Source organism: Vulpes lagopus, chromosome 8, assembly GCF_018345385.1.
Source record: "Vulpes lagopus strain Blue_001 chromosome 8, ASM1834538v1, whole genome shotgun sequence".
Lineage (NCBI taxonomy): Eukaryota > Metazoa > Chordata > Mammalia > Carnivora > Canidae > Vulpes > Vulpes lagopus.
In genome coordinates this window covers 39,019,304-39,034,249 of record NC_054831.1, presented here as the reverse complement: position 1 = coordinate 39,034,249, position 14,946 = coordinate 39,019,304, and the positions used below count along the sequence as shown (strand labels likewise).

Here is a 14,946-nt window from a genome sequence, read left to right as displayed (position 1 = left end):
ATATAATCATATCTTCATTTTATTATAAGACTCAGCAAAATAAACAGTAGATCCTTAAAATCACCTATCACCCACAGGCCCTCAAACGCAGCATATCAGGGCAGCCCGGGTGGCTCAGCGGTTTAGCGCCACCTTCAGCCCAGGGTGTGATCCTGGAGACCCTAGATGGAGTCCCATGTCGTGGGGCTCCCTGCGTGGAGCCTGCTTCTCCCTCTGCCTGTGTCTCTGCCTCCTCTCTCTCTGTATCTCTCATGAATAAATAAATAAAATCTTTAAAGCAAAACAAAACACAGCATATTCAAAACTTCTCCCAATTGCACCCAAGGAAGGCCCTGATCCTTCTAGTTGCTATAGGGGACTGTGGTCCTATCAGAAAAGCAGTGTTCAAGGATCAAATTAGGCCATTTCCTAATCATGTGGAGAGAATACTGCTCAGGTCTATCCTCCTCAAAACTCCTCTAGATTTCCCCAGTTCTGCTCCTGTTATTCCAGTAAGACTTAGACCTTCTAACACTAACAAATATGGTACTAAAGGAAAAGAGTGTAGATAGTAGGATTAGAAGGGAGAGACCTCGAGTCAGAAATGCACACTAAGGAACAGTATTGCCAACAGTATTGTCAACAGTATTACCTGGGAGGTCCAGGCTCAAGGGGGTGACTGTGGGGCCAGAGAGGAAGAGGCCAGTAGGAGACATTTAAACGCACAGTTAAAAAGGCAACTCGGTGATGGATGGGCTTTGTAGTTTGGCAAATCTAACATTGAACCTGGCTCTACTATGTACTATTTGACCTTGAGATAATTACTTAATCCCCCTGAACTTTGTGTTATGTGTACAATGGGAATAATATACATATATGCCACAGGGCTGTTGTGAGAATTATATGAGACAATTCTTGTGTGGTGCTCAGCGCAAGGCTCAGAACATAATAAGTAATCAAAATAGTAGCCTTTATTTTTTTCCCCATTTGCTGCTGACTTACGCCTTTTATTCTCAAGCTAGAGTTGTGGTTGACAGGCTCCTGTGATTGCCCCCAACCATCACTACTTCCTGGTATTCATGTCCTTGTGTAATTATCCCTCTCCTCGGGTGTGGACTGGACCTTGTGAGGTGCTTCTAACTCATAGAATAAGACAAAGGGGATGGGACATGATTAGGTTACAAAATATTGGGACTTCCTCATCTTCCTAGCAGACTCCCCTCCTCTTCTTGCACGCTTTGATGAAACAAGCTTCTGCTGTGGAGAAGCCCACAGCAAACAGTTGAGAGTGGCCTCTGGCCAACAGCCAAGTAGCAGCTGAGACCCTCAGTCCAACAGAACTGAATAAGAACTGAATCCTGCCAACAACCACGTGGGCTTAGAAGCGTATCCTTCATCAGTTGAATCTTCAGAAGAGGTCCCAACCCTGGCTGACTCCTTTATTGCAGCTGGGGAGAGACCCTGAAGCAGGCAATCTAGTAAAGCTATGCCTAGATTTCTGACCCACATAAATTTTAAGATAATAAATGTGTGTTGGTTTAATCCATTAGGTTTGGGGGTAATTTGTTATGCAGTATAACCAATACATAGAGTCAGAATCTTTCAAAGATTTTAATTATTTATTTGAAAGAGACAGAGAGGGCAGTCCCGGTGGCACAGCGGTTTAGCGCTGCCTGCAGCTCAGGGCGTGATCCTGGAGACCCTGGATCGAGTCCCACGTCAGGCTCTCTGTATGATGCCTGCTTCTTTCTCTGCCTCTCTCTCTCTCTGTCTCTATGAATAAATAAATACAATCTTAAAAAAAAAAAAGGGAAAGAGACACAGAGAGAAGCATAAGTAGAGGGTAGGAGCAGAGAGAGAAGAAGACGACTCCCCACTGAGCAAGGAGCCTAAGATGGGGCTCCATCCCAGGACCCTGAGATCATGATCTGAGCCAAATGCAGACACTTAACCAACTGAGCCACCCAGGCACCCGGAGTCAGAATCTTTCATTACACAAAGTGACTCTAGACCTGGTGGTCCTGAACTCACACTAAGGGGAGAGCATCTGAACAAAGAGGGTTCTGACAGGAGAGGGGACCCTGACACAGCATCCAGTCATTATACAAGACTCTCCCTAACCAAGTAAGACAGACAACCTGACAAGAATCAGTGTAACTGTGGTGATAACTGGACAAAATAGCTCAAATGTGTTCTGCTCTGGAGGACCTTCAACATGTGGTTCCTTTCATCCCAATTTTACTCTTATCTCCAATGTTTACTTCTCTTGGATTGGTCCGGCACAACCAACGTGGTTAGCTAGAGCCATTGCCCTTTGAATCAGGTGAGGAACCAGGACATCATCCCTGAAACACGCTTTTAACTTAAAAAAGCAGAACCATGTGCTCTTTCTTCTTTATAGGCATGTGGTAGAAAGAGCTTTGGATTGGGCCCTGATCACTACTCAGTACTTAGGTATGACTTTGGGCAACTCTTCCCAAACTGCTTTGCCTCATCTATAAAACAGAGGAGACCTTGCCCTACCACCCTCACGGAGTTGTGGGCATCACGTAGAAACTTGGTAATCAATTAACCTCTCTGTACCTCAGTTTCTTTATCAGTCAATTTAGGACAGTAGTATCTACCTTATAGGTTGTGAGGATTAAATGAGAAGACTCACATAAAACACATAGCAAAACACATGGTTCAGAGGAATTACTCAGTGACTGTTAGCTCTTGCCACCATTATTACTGTGATCTGTGTGAACACCATGAAGTGCTATATATCTGTAAACTGTTACTGACACTAGGTTCTCAAATGTTGGCTTAAACAAAAAAATGAATGAATGGCTGAGCACTATTACACTGGCCAAGGTCAGCCCAAAGTGAGGTGGAAGACAATGGTTACGCCAAATTTCCTCCACTTTGCCTTCAGATTGAGCAAGAGAGATTCCACCCTTTGGTCACATTCTCCCTCTATGGCCCATCTCTCAAAGAGCCTTGAGGAGTCACTGATTATCTAATTGCCCAGTTTAAAGAGGTCCCCCAGGCTGTCACCTATATCTTTGCCCTTGCTCCCAGCTGTGCCGTGTCAGCAGCTATCTTGCCCTCTCTCAGCACCTGTTCTTTGAATGCTTCCCCAAGACTTCCCCTGGAATCATCCAGGGCACAGTGCTGAGACCCAGTACCTTCCCCTTCTTGATCATCTACTCACCAGACAGTTCCAACCCAGCTTTTCAAGTTAGCCTTCCTCTAGCTTCGGTCTGACCACCACATTTTCTTGCAGCTGTAACTACGCCACCAGGGTACCACCACAGGCCTGGACTTAGTTATTCTTTCCCACTTCAAATCCATTTTAGTCTGGCGTGGCCAGATTCTATCTAGAGATCAAGGCCTAATTGCCCTCTAATTACCCAACAAGGGCAGGTGCTAGCATGTACACAGTATCCAGCCATAGCCCATTCAAGATTTTTGTGTTTGATCATTTCCTTCACCAGCTTTTTCCACTGAGCCACCAGACACGCCTCTGGAAAAGATGAGCAGCCACCTGTTTCTGGATGGAGTTTTGGTTTCCATTAGGGGCAGAATCCATCCCTTCCCCTTCACCTCCACTGCCAGCATTGAGGTCCAGCCCTCCATCATCTCACCTAATCACAAAGTGCATCCTGCATCCCAGCTCTCTCTCTCCGATCTTTTCTCTGCATGACTGCCCAGGAGTCCTTCCCAAATGCCAGGGATTACAGTGGTGTCCCATAGTCTTTAGGACAAGTCCCAACTCCTTAGTAATACCCTTGCAAGGCCTCAGAGAAGCTGGCATTATCTCCAGCCTTATTCCTTGCCACTTTCAGTCTAGTCACTCTATCCACTCTACCACTCTGTGCTTCCTTCATTCCTCACACCTACCCATCTCATATGTCAGACCTCCCCATAAACTCTTTCCTTGCTTTGTACCATTCTCTCCTTGTTCCCTGCTGTCCCTCAAAACTAGCAAATGTCGGACAGCCTGGGTGGCTCAGTGGTTTAGCGCCACCTTCAGCCCAGGGCATGATCCTGGAGACCCCGGATCGAGTCCTGTGTCGGGCTCCCTGCATGGAGCCTGCTTCTCCCTCTGCCTCTGTCTCTCTGTGTCTCTCATGAATAAATAAATACAATCTTTAAAAAATATGTAAAAAACTAGCAAATGTTAACTCATCCATCAGGTGGCACCTTAGGGTCAATGCCTCCGAAGAGCCTGCCAGACCCACTCCAGTTGGCCAAGCAGGCTTGCTCCGTACCTCACAGAACATGGCATGTCCCCACTCTCAGCACTGGATGCACTTCACCAAAAATTTTTAATTCATCTTCCTTGGCAGTGTGCCAGTTCTGTTGGGCAGGTTTGGTGGATATTGTTCACCACTGTAACCCCAGGATCTAGCACAAGGCCTGGCACCTGGTAGGTGCCAACAAATATTTCTTCAAATCAATACATTTCCTACCACCACCAAGCAGCAGCAGAAATAACAGTGGAAGTTTTTATGACATTTCACTTGCTCAAACATTTATTGGTCCAAAAAGAATTTCACCTAAGACATGAATTTTTGCCTTGAACAAAAGGTGTAACTATCGCTTTCTAGCATGCTGATGATGTTTTAACTTTCTCTCACATGCTTCATGGAGTTCCTGTATCCCAAGAATTGACTTTGAAATACCGTTCCCCCCTTTTCTTCTCAATCACTGAGGTCAGTTTTTGGCCTGTTTCTATAAAACTCTAAATGTACCATCTCATTCACCCTACCCCTATATTTGTGGGCAGACATTGTAATTCCCACTCACCAATAAGGAAGCCCCATGTCTTCAGGGCTCTGCATCAGCAGACAGTCTAATGGCCACAGGCCTGCTCATTCATTGCTGCGGCCCCCACACCATATGATCTCTTCTTGTCCCCATACCCGTGGGTTCTGTGCAGTCCTGTCAAATAGTCCCCTTACTAACAGTGGAGGTGTTTATTTATCACCTACATTTTAGAGTGATGCATGCACCCTTCCCAAGGCTAGAGAATCATTTATACTTCTTACCCCAATACAGAGCAGGTGCATGGCAACTTTTAAAATATTCCTTGTGATGTTCATTTACTCAAAAAATATTTATTAAATCTCCTTGGAAAGTAAGGTTCCAGGGGCTAGAGCGGCCCCATTACAGAGATGGGGAACAACTGAGATAGATGAGCACAGCTGTGGGTACTGTGTTCTGTCTAGGGCAAGCACTCCAGGCTCTTTCTTGTGTTGTTTTTTTAAGATTTTATTTATTTATTCATAAGAGACACACAAAGAGAGGCAGAGACATAGGCAGAGGAATAAGCAGGCTCAATCAGGAACTCCAGGATCATGCCCTGAGTGAAAGCAGATGCTCAACCATTGGGCCACCCAGGGGTCCCTCTCTCTTGTGTTTCTGAACTCAGGATTTTGTGCTTTTATTTTCTCCGCTGTGTGATCATAATTGTCACTTTCCTCGGATTCATTAGGGTATATGAACAGTGACCTCCAGCCCATCTGACCTTCCACAAATGCCCCTGCTTCTTCACCCTGGCCACATGAGTCACATGCAACTCTGATGGCCTCCTTTCTCTTTACATCACTAAGTCTTTCTTCTTGGTCAGAAATTGGCAAAGGGAGGTGTGCCCGGGTGGCTCAGTTGGGGGAAAGCGTCTGACTTTGCCTTAGGTCATGATCTCAGGGTCCTAGGATTGAGCCCCATGGTGAGCCCCACATTGGGCTCTGTGTTCAGCAGGGAGTCTGCTTCTCTTGCTCCCTCTGCCCCTCCCCCTGCTCACAAACACACTCTCATATAAATCATAAAATCTTAAAAAAAAAAAAAAAGAAAGAAAATGAAAGAAAAGAAAGAAAGAAATTGGCAAAGGGAAATTCTATAATCCAGTTGCTAAAAATGTCAAGCAGGGCCTATTACACAGCCCTTTCTGAATAGCTGCTACATGATTGGGCTAATTAATGAAAGAAGCAGAATGGAGGACAGATGGATAAATGAAGTGGGCCAACTGGATGCATGTGCTTTACCTGGAAATGCCCTAAATCATAAAGCCCCAAATTCTGCAGACAAAGGGTTCCCTCAGGAATAGAAAGATGATATGACAAGGTGTTTTTTTTCCCAAAGCAGCTCTCCTAGCGATGATGAGGAAGCCCAGGCTCTTCAGCCAAAACTACTGGGAGGCTGGTAGTCTCCAGCCTCTGAGGAGTAGGGCTTTAAAGTGGAAGCAGGTTCTTTCTCTCTTGGAGCTTTCAAACTATTGGGCTTACCTTATTCCAAAGCTCATGTTCAGGTATTCCCAACCACTATGTTGAGCCAACCAGTAGTACAAGACAAAAGTCAATGATAAAAGCATGGGGCTGACCTCATTTGATCCCTTCTCACTGGTCTCTGGGCCAGCTTTGGAGATGGGACCCATCCCTCTTGAGGTGGAGGGTTGTGCACGTCGGGGTGGGAAGAGGGAGAGTTTGTACTCTTTGGGACCTCTGGGGCTGTGTTTGAGAATGTGTAGGATGCATCCTGGAAAACTAATATTCCAATGTCTATGATGACACAAACTTGGCCTAGAATCTCAAAGGGATCTCCATTAATGTTCATTTGTCTAGGAAGAAGAGAAAATAGCTAGCTGCTCTTACATGTTGATCTTCCCAAAATAGGAATTTGAGCAGATGTAAGAGCAGCTGCTGCCCCTCTATCGAGGTCCTTGCCCCTACACAAAGAGAGAAATGCCTTCATCTGTTTGCAGCTAAAGCGGATGAAACAGTTCTGCTTGGCTTTTCTGTTTCCCCAACCCTTGGTCATTGTTTCCCTCAATGGAGATATTTCCTCTACCAAATGTGCAAACAATATTCCACCGCACACCAACAGCTCTCCCTTTGTCACCCTTCCTGCCTACTGCTACAACTGAAGGTGTGTGTGTGTGTGGGGGGGGGGGTCATCTCCAGGGTCTTCTCCCCAGAAAATACATATCTGAGCAAAAAAATTGTCCAGCAATCTCATGGGGTTGGACCCCACATTAAGAATTCCTGCTCCAGGGCTGCCTGGGTAGCTCAGTCAATTAAGCATCAGACTCTCGGTTTTGGCTCAGGTCATGGTCTCAGGTTTGTGAGATGGAGCCCTGTGATGGGATCTGTGCTGGGTGGGAAGCCTGCTTGAGATTCTTTCTCCCACTCTCTCTGCCTCACCTACCCATGTTCACATGTGCATGCAGAGACTCTCTCTCTCTCACAAAAAAAAAAAAAAAAAAAAAAAAAAAAAAAAAATTCCTGCTCCAGAGAGTAAGTAGAAAAATATTTTTTTTATAAGTAATGCTTAGGGCATCTGAAACAAAATGGAGACAGCAACTTGGTTTGGACTTTTAGATCTTTTGGTTGATTTGTTTGTTGTTGTTGACATCATTTAAATCCTAGAGTTAGGGACGTCTGGGTGGCTCAATGGTTAAGCATCTGCCTTCAGCTCAGGACGTGATCCCGGGGTCCTGGGATAAAGTCCCAGATTGGGCTCCCCACAGGGAGCCTGCCTCTCCCTCTGCCTGTGTCTCTGCCTCTCTATCATGAATATATAAAATCTTTTTATTATTATTTAAAGATTTTATTTATCCATTCATGAGAGACACAGAGAGAGAGAGAGAGAGAGAGAGAGAGAGAGGGGCAGAGACACGGGCAGAGGGAGAAGCAGGCTCCATGAAGGGAGCCCAACGTGGGACTCAATCCCAGGTCTCCAGGATCACGCCCCGGACTGAAGTTGGCCCTAAACTGCTGAGCCACCCGGGCTGCCCTATAAAATCTTTTTAAAACAGATCCTAGAGTTAGCGACTATTTTGAATGGGTTGTCTCTAGTTAAGAGGTGTCCTCCAACATCCCAAAGGGTGGGCAGCCCAGGAGGGGAAGCATTGTCAACTTAGAAGGGAGCATGTTCTCATGTGTGATAGTTTGAGACAATAAATAAACAAGTGGCTTGCTTATTCACTTCCCACAGAGATTTATCATTTATTATGGTACGGTTGCCACAGAGCGACAAGCGTTTACGGTATCTGTGATAATGGGAGTGAGCCTGTACGGAATGGCTTCAGGTTGGTTGTTTCAGGTATTTATTGGGGATCTCTGTGTGAGAAGCTATGCCAGCTCCATCTGACGCTTTGGCATGTGTCCCACAGAGCCTTCCAGCTGACAACTCTTCCGCCTGGGCCAGTGCCATTTTGGTGGTTAAAAAATATTAAAATATTAGTGTGAGATCACTCCTTGTTTACAGCAGGATTGCTGAAAAAAAAACCTGTGAATTTCAATCATGTCATCACATATGAACTTTTTATTAAGCTTCTATTTAGCAATCAATGAAAGTATGTAAATCTGGAAGAAAGGTAGAGCAGTGTCCTTGAGAGAAAATTGAAGGACTGGTGTTTTGCCTTTTTTTTTTTTCTTTTAAAGCTATTTTGAGCAATTAAGAATCTTTTGTTGCTGGTTGTATTTGCCAGAAAATGCTGTTTCAATGTTATAATTATACTAAAATTTACTTAAATACTATTGTTTCTATCTAAATTGCTTTGAGGATGACAAAAAATAGTAAGGTTACATTTCTTGAGCAGCAGTCCACTCAACATTGAGACTGACAAGGAAAGTGTGGTCTACGTGGAGTGATTTCAGGCCTTCAAGGAAGAATTCTACCTCATGCTTAAACATATACGTTGAGGTATTTAGGGACCTGAAAAAAAAATTCCCTGGAAGGTTATCTCAACATCCTCCAGCTGGAGGATGGTCTCAACCTCTAAGACCCCCTGTCATTGAACAAGTTGGGTTTATTGCCCATCCCAGTGAAGTCTGGAAGAGTCTGGCTGGAGATATAAACTGGAGTATTTTGAACTATATTTTTAGGACCTTTAGCTATCTAAAGGCCACCACCCAGGTCCTTTCACATATCTGAGGCCTGACACCAGCCTTCTGGGTGCCCGCACCCAGACCCTCTCCAGAGGCATGCCCTGAGGCTACAGGAGCCTCCTCCTCTGTGGGCCTGTAGGAGCTCCTGGCCCCCAGCCAGCCATATGGGAGAGGTGAGCCCAGCACCCTTGCCTGCGGCAGGGTCAGGCTGAGTCTGGCCCTCGCTTCCTCCTCCCCTACTATCTTCCCCCCGGAGGGTGCTCCCTTGCTAAATCCTGCACACGAATCCTTGTTTCAGGGTCTGCTGCTAGGAAACCAAGAGTCAAATCATTTGACAAGGGTTATTATGCAAAACAGCACGCCTCTGCCTTTCCCACCTTCACCCCAGACTCCTTCCAATTTCATCTTCTCCAGAAGCAACTATTTTACATTCATCTTAGCTTTGCTTTTTTTTTTTTTTTTGGTATGTTCATTTACATCCCTGAATCACATTTTTATGGTGCTGTTTCATTTTCTATTGATTGTCCCAGATTATGGAGATGAATACATACAAGCCACATGTACACACACTTCTTCCATTCTCCTAAACGGTTATAAAACAACACTAGGTTACTGTTGTATTTAACTTACTACATGCCAGGCATTGTTCTACCCATCTCAGATGTATAACTTATTTAATACTTCTCCAAGCCCTAGGTTCTGTTATGATCCTCATTTCGCAGATAAGGAAACTCAGTCAGAGTGGTTAAGCAAGTGGCCCAACCACACAACTAACAAATTGGGGCTACAGATTTGAAACGAGGTACTCTGGCTTCAGAGTTCAGGCTCCCAGCCACTTCATCATACTGCTGGGCTTAGACCAGTCTTCAGGATTTATCTAAAATGACTATATCAACGCTATTAATGGCTGACCGAGGTGGTAAACTGTGATTTCTCCTTCCTTGCAAAGCTTTTAATTTTATCCAGAGTTTAAAAACTATCATTTTTGTTTGCTTGCTTACATGGTCTTTTGTTTCTTATACCCTTACCTCTAATTCCACTTAAACTCTCACCAAACAAAACGTCCTCTCAGTGTGTTCAAGCACATCAGGTACTTGGTCAGGTTTGCCTTTTCAGAGAAATTTCTCCCGGACTGCTTCTAGCCTGCTCCCATCTGCTGCACTGGCTGCTCCCAGGACCTGCGATTGGGTCCTGGGTCCCTTCTTTGTTATTCATGGGGCTCCCTTCACTCCAAGTCTTCTTCCTTCTGGGTTTGCTTGTCATCCTGGTGGACCTCTCTGTGGCTTCCTGACAAAGAGTACATGAGAAGTACTTAAAGATATCTTTTGTCTACCCTCACCCTATACTGGTTGGCTGAGTATAGAATTCCAAGTTTGAAACTGTTTTCCCTCAGGATTTTAAAGACATGGCCTCATTGCTTTCTAGCCTCTAACACTGTGCTAGAAAGTCTGAAGACAGTTTGATTCCTGATCCTTTATATATTATATGTCATATATAACAAATGTATATATACACAAAAATGTTTATATATAAATGTTTATATATAAATATAAAATATATAAATGTTTATATATATAAATGTTTATATATAAATGAAATGCATATATAAATGTATATATAAAAATCATGTATATAAAATAAAATGTATATGTAAATCATATATATATATAAAATAAAATGTACATATAAAATTTAAATGTATATTAAAATACATATTTTAGGGCAGCCTGGGTGGCTCAATGGTTTAGTGCCACCTTCAGCCCAGGGCCTGATCCTGGAGACCGGGGATCGAGTCCCACATTGGGCTCCCTGCTTCTCCCTCTGCCTATGTCTCTGCCTCTTTCTCTCTCTGTGTGTCTCTCATGGATAAATAAATAAAATCTTTAAAATATATATATTTTTAAATGTATATTAAAATATATAAAAACGTATATAAAATGTATATCAAAAATATATATAAACGTATATTAAAACTTTCAGCATCCTCCCCTTCTCCTTAGTGTCCTGAGATATGCAGTGCTGCATCTTGGTGTGGCCTATTTGACTGCTCACCAGTGTGAGCTCACGTGTTCTGGAAATCCGTGTCCTGTAGTAAGAAGATTCTCCTTAACTGCTTCTTAAACGATGCCCTCCAATGCCCTCGTCTGCTCATCTTTTCATTCCTGTTTTTCATTTGTTTTGCTTTTTGCTCTATTTTCTGGAAGATTTCCCTACTTTAACTTCCTAAACTACCTATTGAGGATTTTTTTTTTGATGTTCTACATGATCTCTATGTTCTTATATTTTCTGCTTTCACATTTTTAAATTTTTTAAAAACTTGTCCTTTAGGTTTGTTTTTTAAAAATTGGCATCCTTCTTGTTTTGTGCATGTGGTGTCTTCTCTTATCTATTTGAGGTATTAATGATAGTAGTTTTGAAATCTTCACCTCCCTGCCTAGATTCCATTTCTCCACTTTGCTTTCTTCTTTTTGTGTCGAGCATTGTCTCCCATTACATAGTTTCTTCAGCTGCGTGGCGATCCTTGGCTGCCCTCTCATATTTAATTCAAAACCAGTTGAATCCCTGTGCCCATGGGTGATGCCTGAGAGCTGCACTGTGTACTGGGGAACCCCAGTGTTTTTAGGGCTTTCCTCTCAGGCTGATCATATGGGCCAGGTTTCTGCTGATGGTATGCTGCTAGCAGCTAGAAGAAGCTCAGAAGCTTTGCAGAGGACGAGACTGGCAATCTCCCTGCTCATTAGATACATTTTCTCTCAGTTTCCCCTTTCCTCTACTGTGCTAGATCCCCATCAATGTTTTACCCTCTTCAGTGGGAGTAACTCCAAGCTTCTGATGGGAAGAGGCAAGGGGAGACTGCCCACAGCAAGGATTGTGTGTATGTATTGTAAGACCTAAAATTTCACGTGCAGCATTGACATCTTAGAGCCTCACAGGGCCCCAAAGACCTACCTATAAGTTCCCCTACCCTGACCAGATATGTTCTCCACCAAGCCAGAAGGACACCCCATCCAACTAGATCCCTTGACAGCTAGCCTAGCTGTACCCCACCCAGCCCTCAACCTGACTTCACCTCCTTGCTAGCCCATGAATTAAACAAATCAATCATATCCTCCCATGGGAATCAGGGATTATCCTACCCTCTTGTTACTCTAAAGCTGGACCTCCCAGTTTCACTGGTTCACTCTGCTCTGGATGCAGGCCCTATACAGCTCTTCATGACGTACTGTGTCTTCCTTTTCCAAGCAGTGAATATATGTGACAAATAAACTGCTCTCAACCACTGTCCAGTGTCAAGTGTCATGTGTTCAGCCATCACAACCTGCCTGGATCCCTCCCTCACCAATAGGATGTACCCAGTGAAGTATTGTATGTGTATGTGTATGCACACACGCACACATGCCCATACATGCATTGCACACCCACAGTGTACCTGGAGTCTGACTGCTTCTTTTTTTTTAATATTTTATTTATTTATTTATGAGAGATACACACACAGAGAGAGAGAGAGACGCAGAGACACAGGCAGAGAGAGAAGCAGGCTCCATGCAGGGAGCCCGATGTGGGACTCGATCCCGGGACTCCAGGATCACACCCCGGGCCAAAGGCAGGTGCTAAACCACCCAGGGATCCCCTGACTGCTTCTTAAACACATCAGTCAGTACCTCTGTTTCTTCCAGAAGTAGACATAAATGACGAGGTCAGGCCACCTGTAATTGATTCCAGCTCCCTCTCCACTTCCTAGCTGTGTGGACTTGAACAAGTTGTTCAGCTTTTCTATGTCTCATTTTCCTCATCTGAAAAATGGAGATAGCAACAGTACCAGGGCATTGTGATAAGTACATAAGTACACGAGGGCCTACATGCAAAGAGCTCACTTTGGGCTTCTTAATAAATATGGCGGACTAAGTATGAGCATGTACTGCTTGCTTCTGAAACCCTACTAAAAAGCCTGAATGGACATTTTCCCAAAAAGCAGATTTTCTCAGAAGAAGAAAAGAACAAGAGATAAGACTGTGGCAAGAAAATTTTGGATACTTCAAAGCAGAAATTTGGCTGGTAACTGATTCAGCATGATCAAGAAGACAAATGAGATAATACATGGTAGACACTCAAAACAGTTAAATGCAGGAAAACCATTTTGGAGGCTCTTAGGCTGAGAGAAAAAGAAAATGCTTTGGAAGCAACGAGATAAATGCATAGACTCCCTTCAAAGAGGACCAGCAGCAGTTGGTACCATCTAGGAACAGGAGATGAAGGAATTGGAACGCGGCTGACATTCCCAATGGAAAGCAAGTTTTGAATCAGATAAGTTTGGGGAAGTTGGGAAAAGGATCATCTTGATACACGTAGTCATAGGAAATGAGTTGTATATTTAAAATTGTATAAAGTGCATGTGGGGGAGAATGTCAGGCAGCATGCTCTAGTTTGGAGGCTGATGCCACGTGGAATCAACACGATTCAGCCTGTGGAGGGTAGCCCAGGGTATCAGGGACTTGAGAGAGAAGGTGGGGGGATGAAGGGGCTTCACTTGCCCAGGAAGGGGGCTAAAGGTCACTGATTCAAGCTGCCTGTCCAGTTTGGAGATATGCCCCCCACCCAGGGCTTGCGCTGCTTGCCAAAGGCTGATTAGCTCCGCAGCCCATGTTGCTTCTGAGAAGAAACAGTGCAGAGCCATCTTGTGGTGGCAGAAAGACACACAGGCCTCAGGCGAGAAACTTTATGGGATTTTATATGACATCAGCTGGTGTAAATACATCTGCATACTATTGTACCCTTGGTTCCTCCCATACGGTCGGGCAGCATTCTAAAGTGGTCAGCAAATGTTTACAGCAATCTATACTTGTCCCGCTAACACATTTACCACAGGTAATTATCTTAACTACCTGATAAAAATGTAATGGACATGTTGTAACGCTAGCTATTGTCTGAGAAGGCTTTGACTGACAGTCACTCATGCTGGATCTTTGGTTTATCTTTATAGGCACATAATCAAATCCAAATTTGATCGTTAGTTTGTGATTTGATCTAAGTAAGCAGCCAAATTGGGTAATCATGATCCTGAAAGATTTGTTATTTGCCTCAATGATGTGGTTGTGATTTTTTTATGCTCTTGGAAAATAAGAAAGTAGCCCGATGGCTGCCAAATGCGGTGCAGCCACCTCTCTGTGCCAAGGATAAATCTAATCTGTCAGAGATGATGCCAGGCATGGGATATCGGCTTGTATGTGTCATGGATTCCTGTTGCCTCTCGTGGAAGCCTCTGTCATTTTGTGGGGGGCGGGGTGGGGTGCTTTTATCACACTGCAAACAGCAGGAACATACCCTGCCTTCTGAGGCCACGTGGAGTGTGATACCGGGCATCAGGGACAGGCTTTCGGAGCGAAGACTGCAAAACAGCTGCTGCCCGCCCTGGCCACTGGCTGCTGCAAGTCTCCTCTGTGTCTCCAGGACTGGGATCAACAGCCTGGGCAGCGATGAAGAGTTTTGTCGGGTCGTCAGCTGTGATGCTGATGTACGTGTGCTTTTCTGCATTAAACCTCAGGCCCATGTAAGCAAGCGGCCTCTTGCCTAAGCTCAGAAGATGCTCCCATCTTGGATACTTATTATGAGAGACATTTAATAATTTTATTTATTTAATTATTTATAAAGATTTTATTTATTTATTTGAGAAAGAGAGAGAGAGAGAGGAGGGAGAAGGGCAGGGGGAGAGAGAGAGAGAGAGAGAGAGAATCCCAAGCAGACTCTGTGCTGAGTGCAGAGCCCCCTGGGGGGCTCCACCTCAGGACCCTGAGATCATGACCTGAGCCAAAACCAAGAGTTGGACACTTAACCGACTAAGCCACCCAGGTGTTCCAAGAGATATATATATATTTTTTTTAAATGTGCTCACTGATAAGGATTTGTCTACCTTGCCTATGTGCTTCCTCTGATGGGCAACTTCTCAGCCACCTTCCCAGTGTTGGGAAGAGGAGATCTTCGGGCCTGTGTTTAGGAAAGCCAAGTCTCTGGACCACAAACAATGGAACAGTAAAAGCCCCAGCATGGTATAGATGTTTCCAGGCACTAAGGAACAACCCTAAGCCAGACTAGGTAT

General features: G+C 44.4%; 1 protein-coding gene across 1 annotated transcript in view; it reads right to left on the bottom strand.

The window, feature by feature from the left end:
- The window catches only part of GTF3A (general transcription factor IIIA), a 31,775-nt gene extending 17,375 nt beyond the window's left edge, over positions 1 to 14,400 (bottom strand). The window contains exon 1 of the mRNA XM_041767441.1: positions 14,175 to 14,400. Coding sequence (XP_041623375.1) covers positions 14,175 to 14,400 — 226 coding nt within the window. The remainder of the gene's footprint in view (positions 1 to 14,174) is intronic.
- Positions 14,401 to 14,946: the final 546 nt, after the last annotated feature.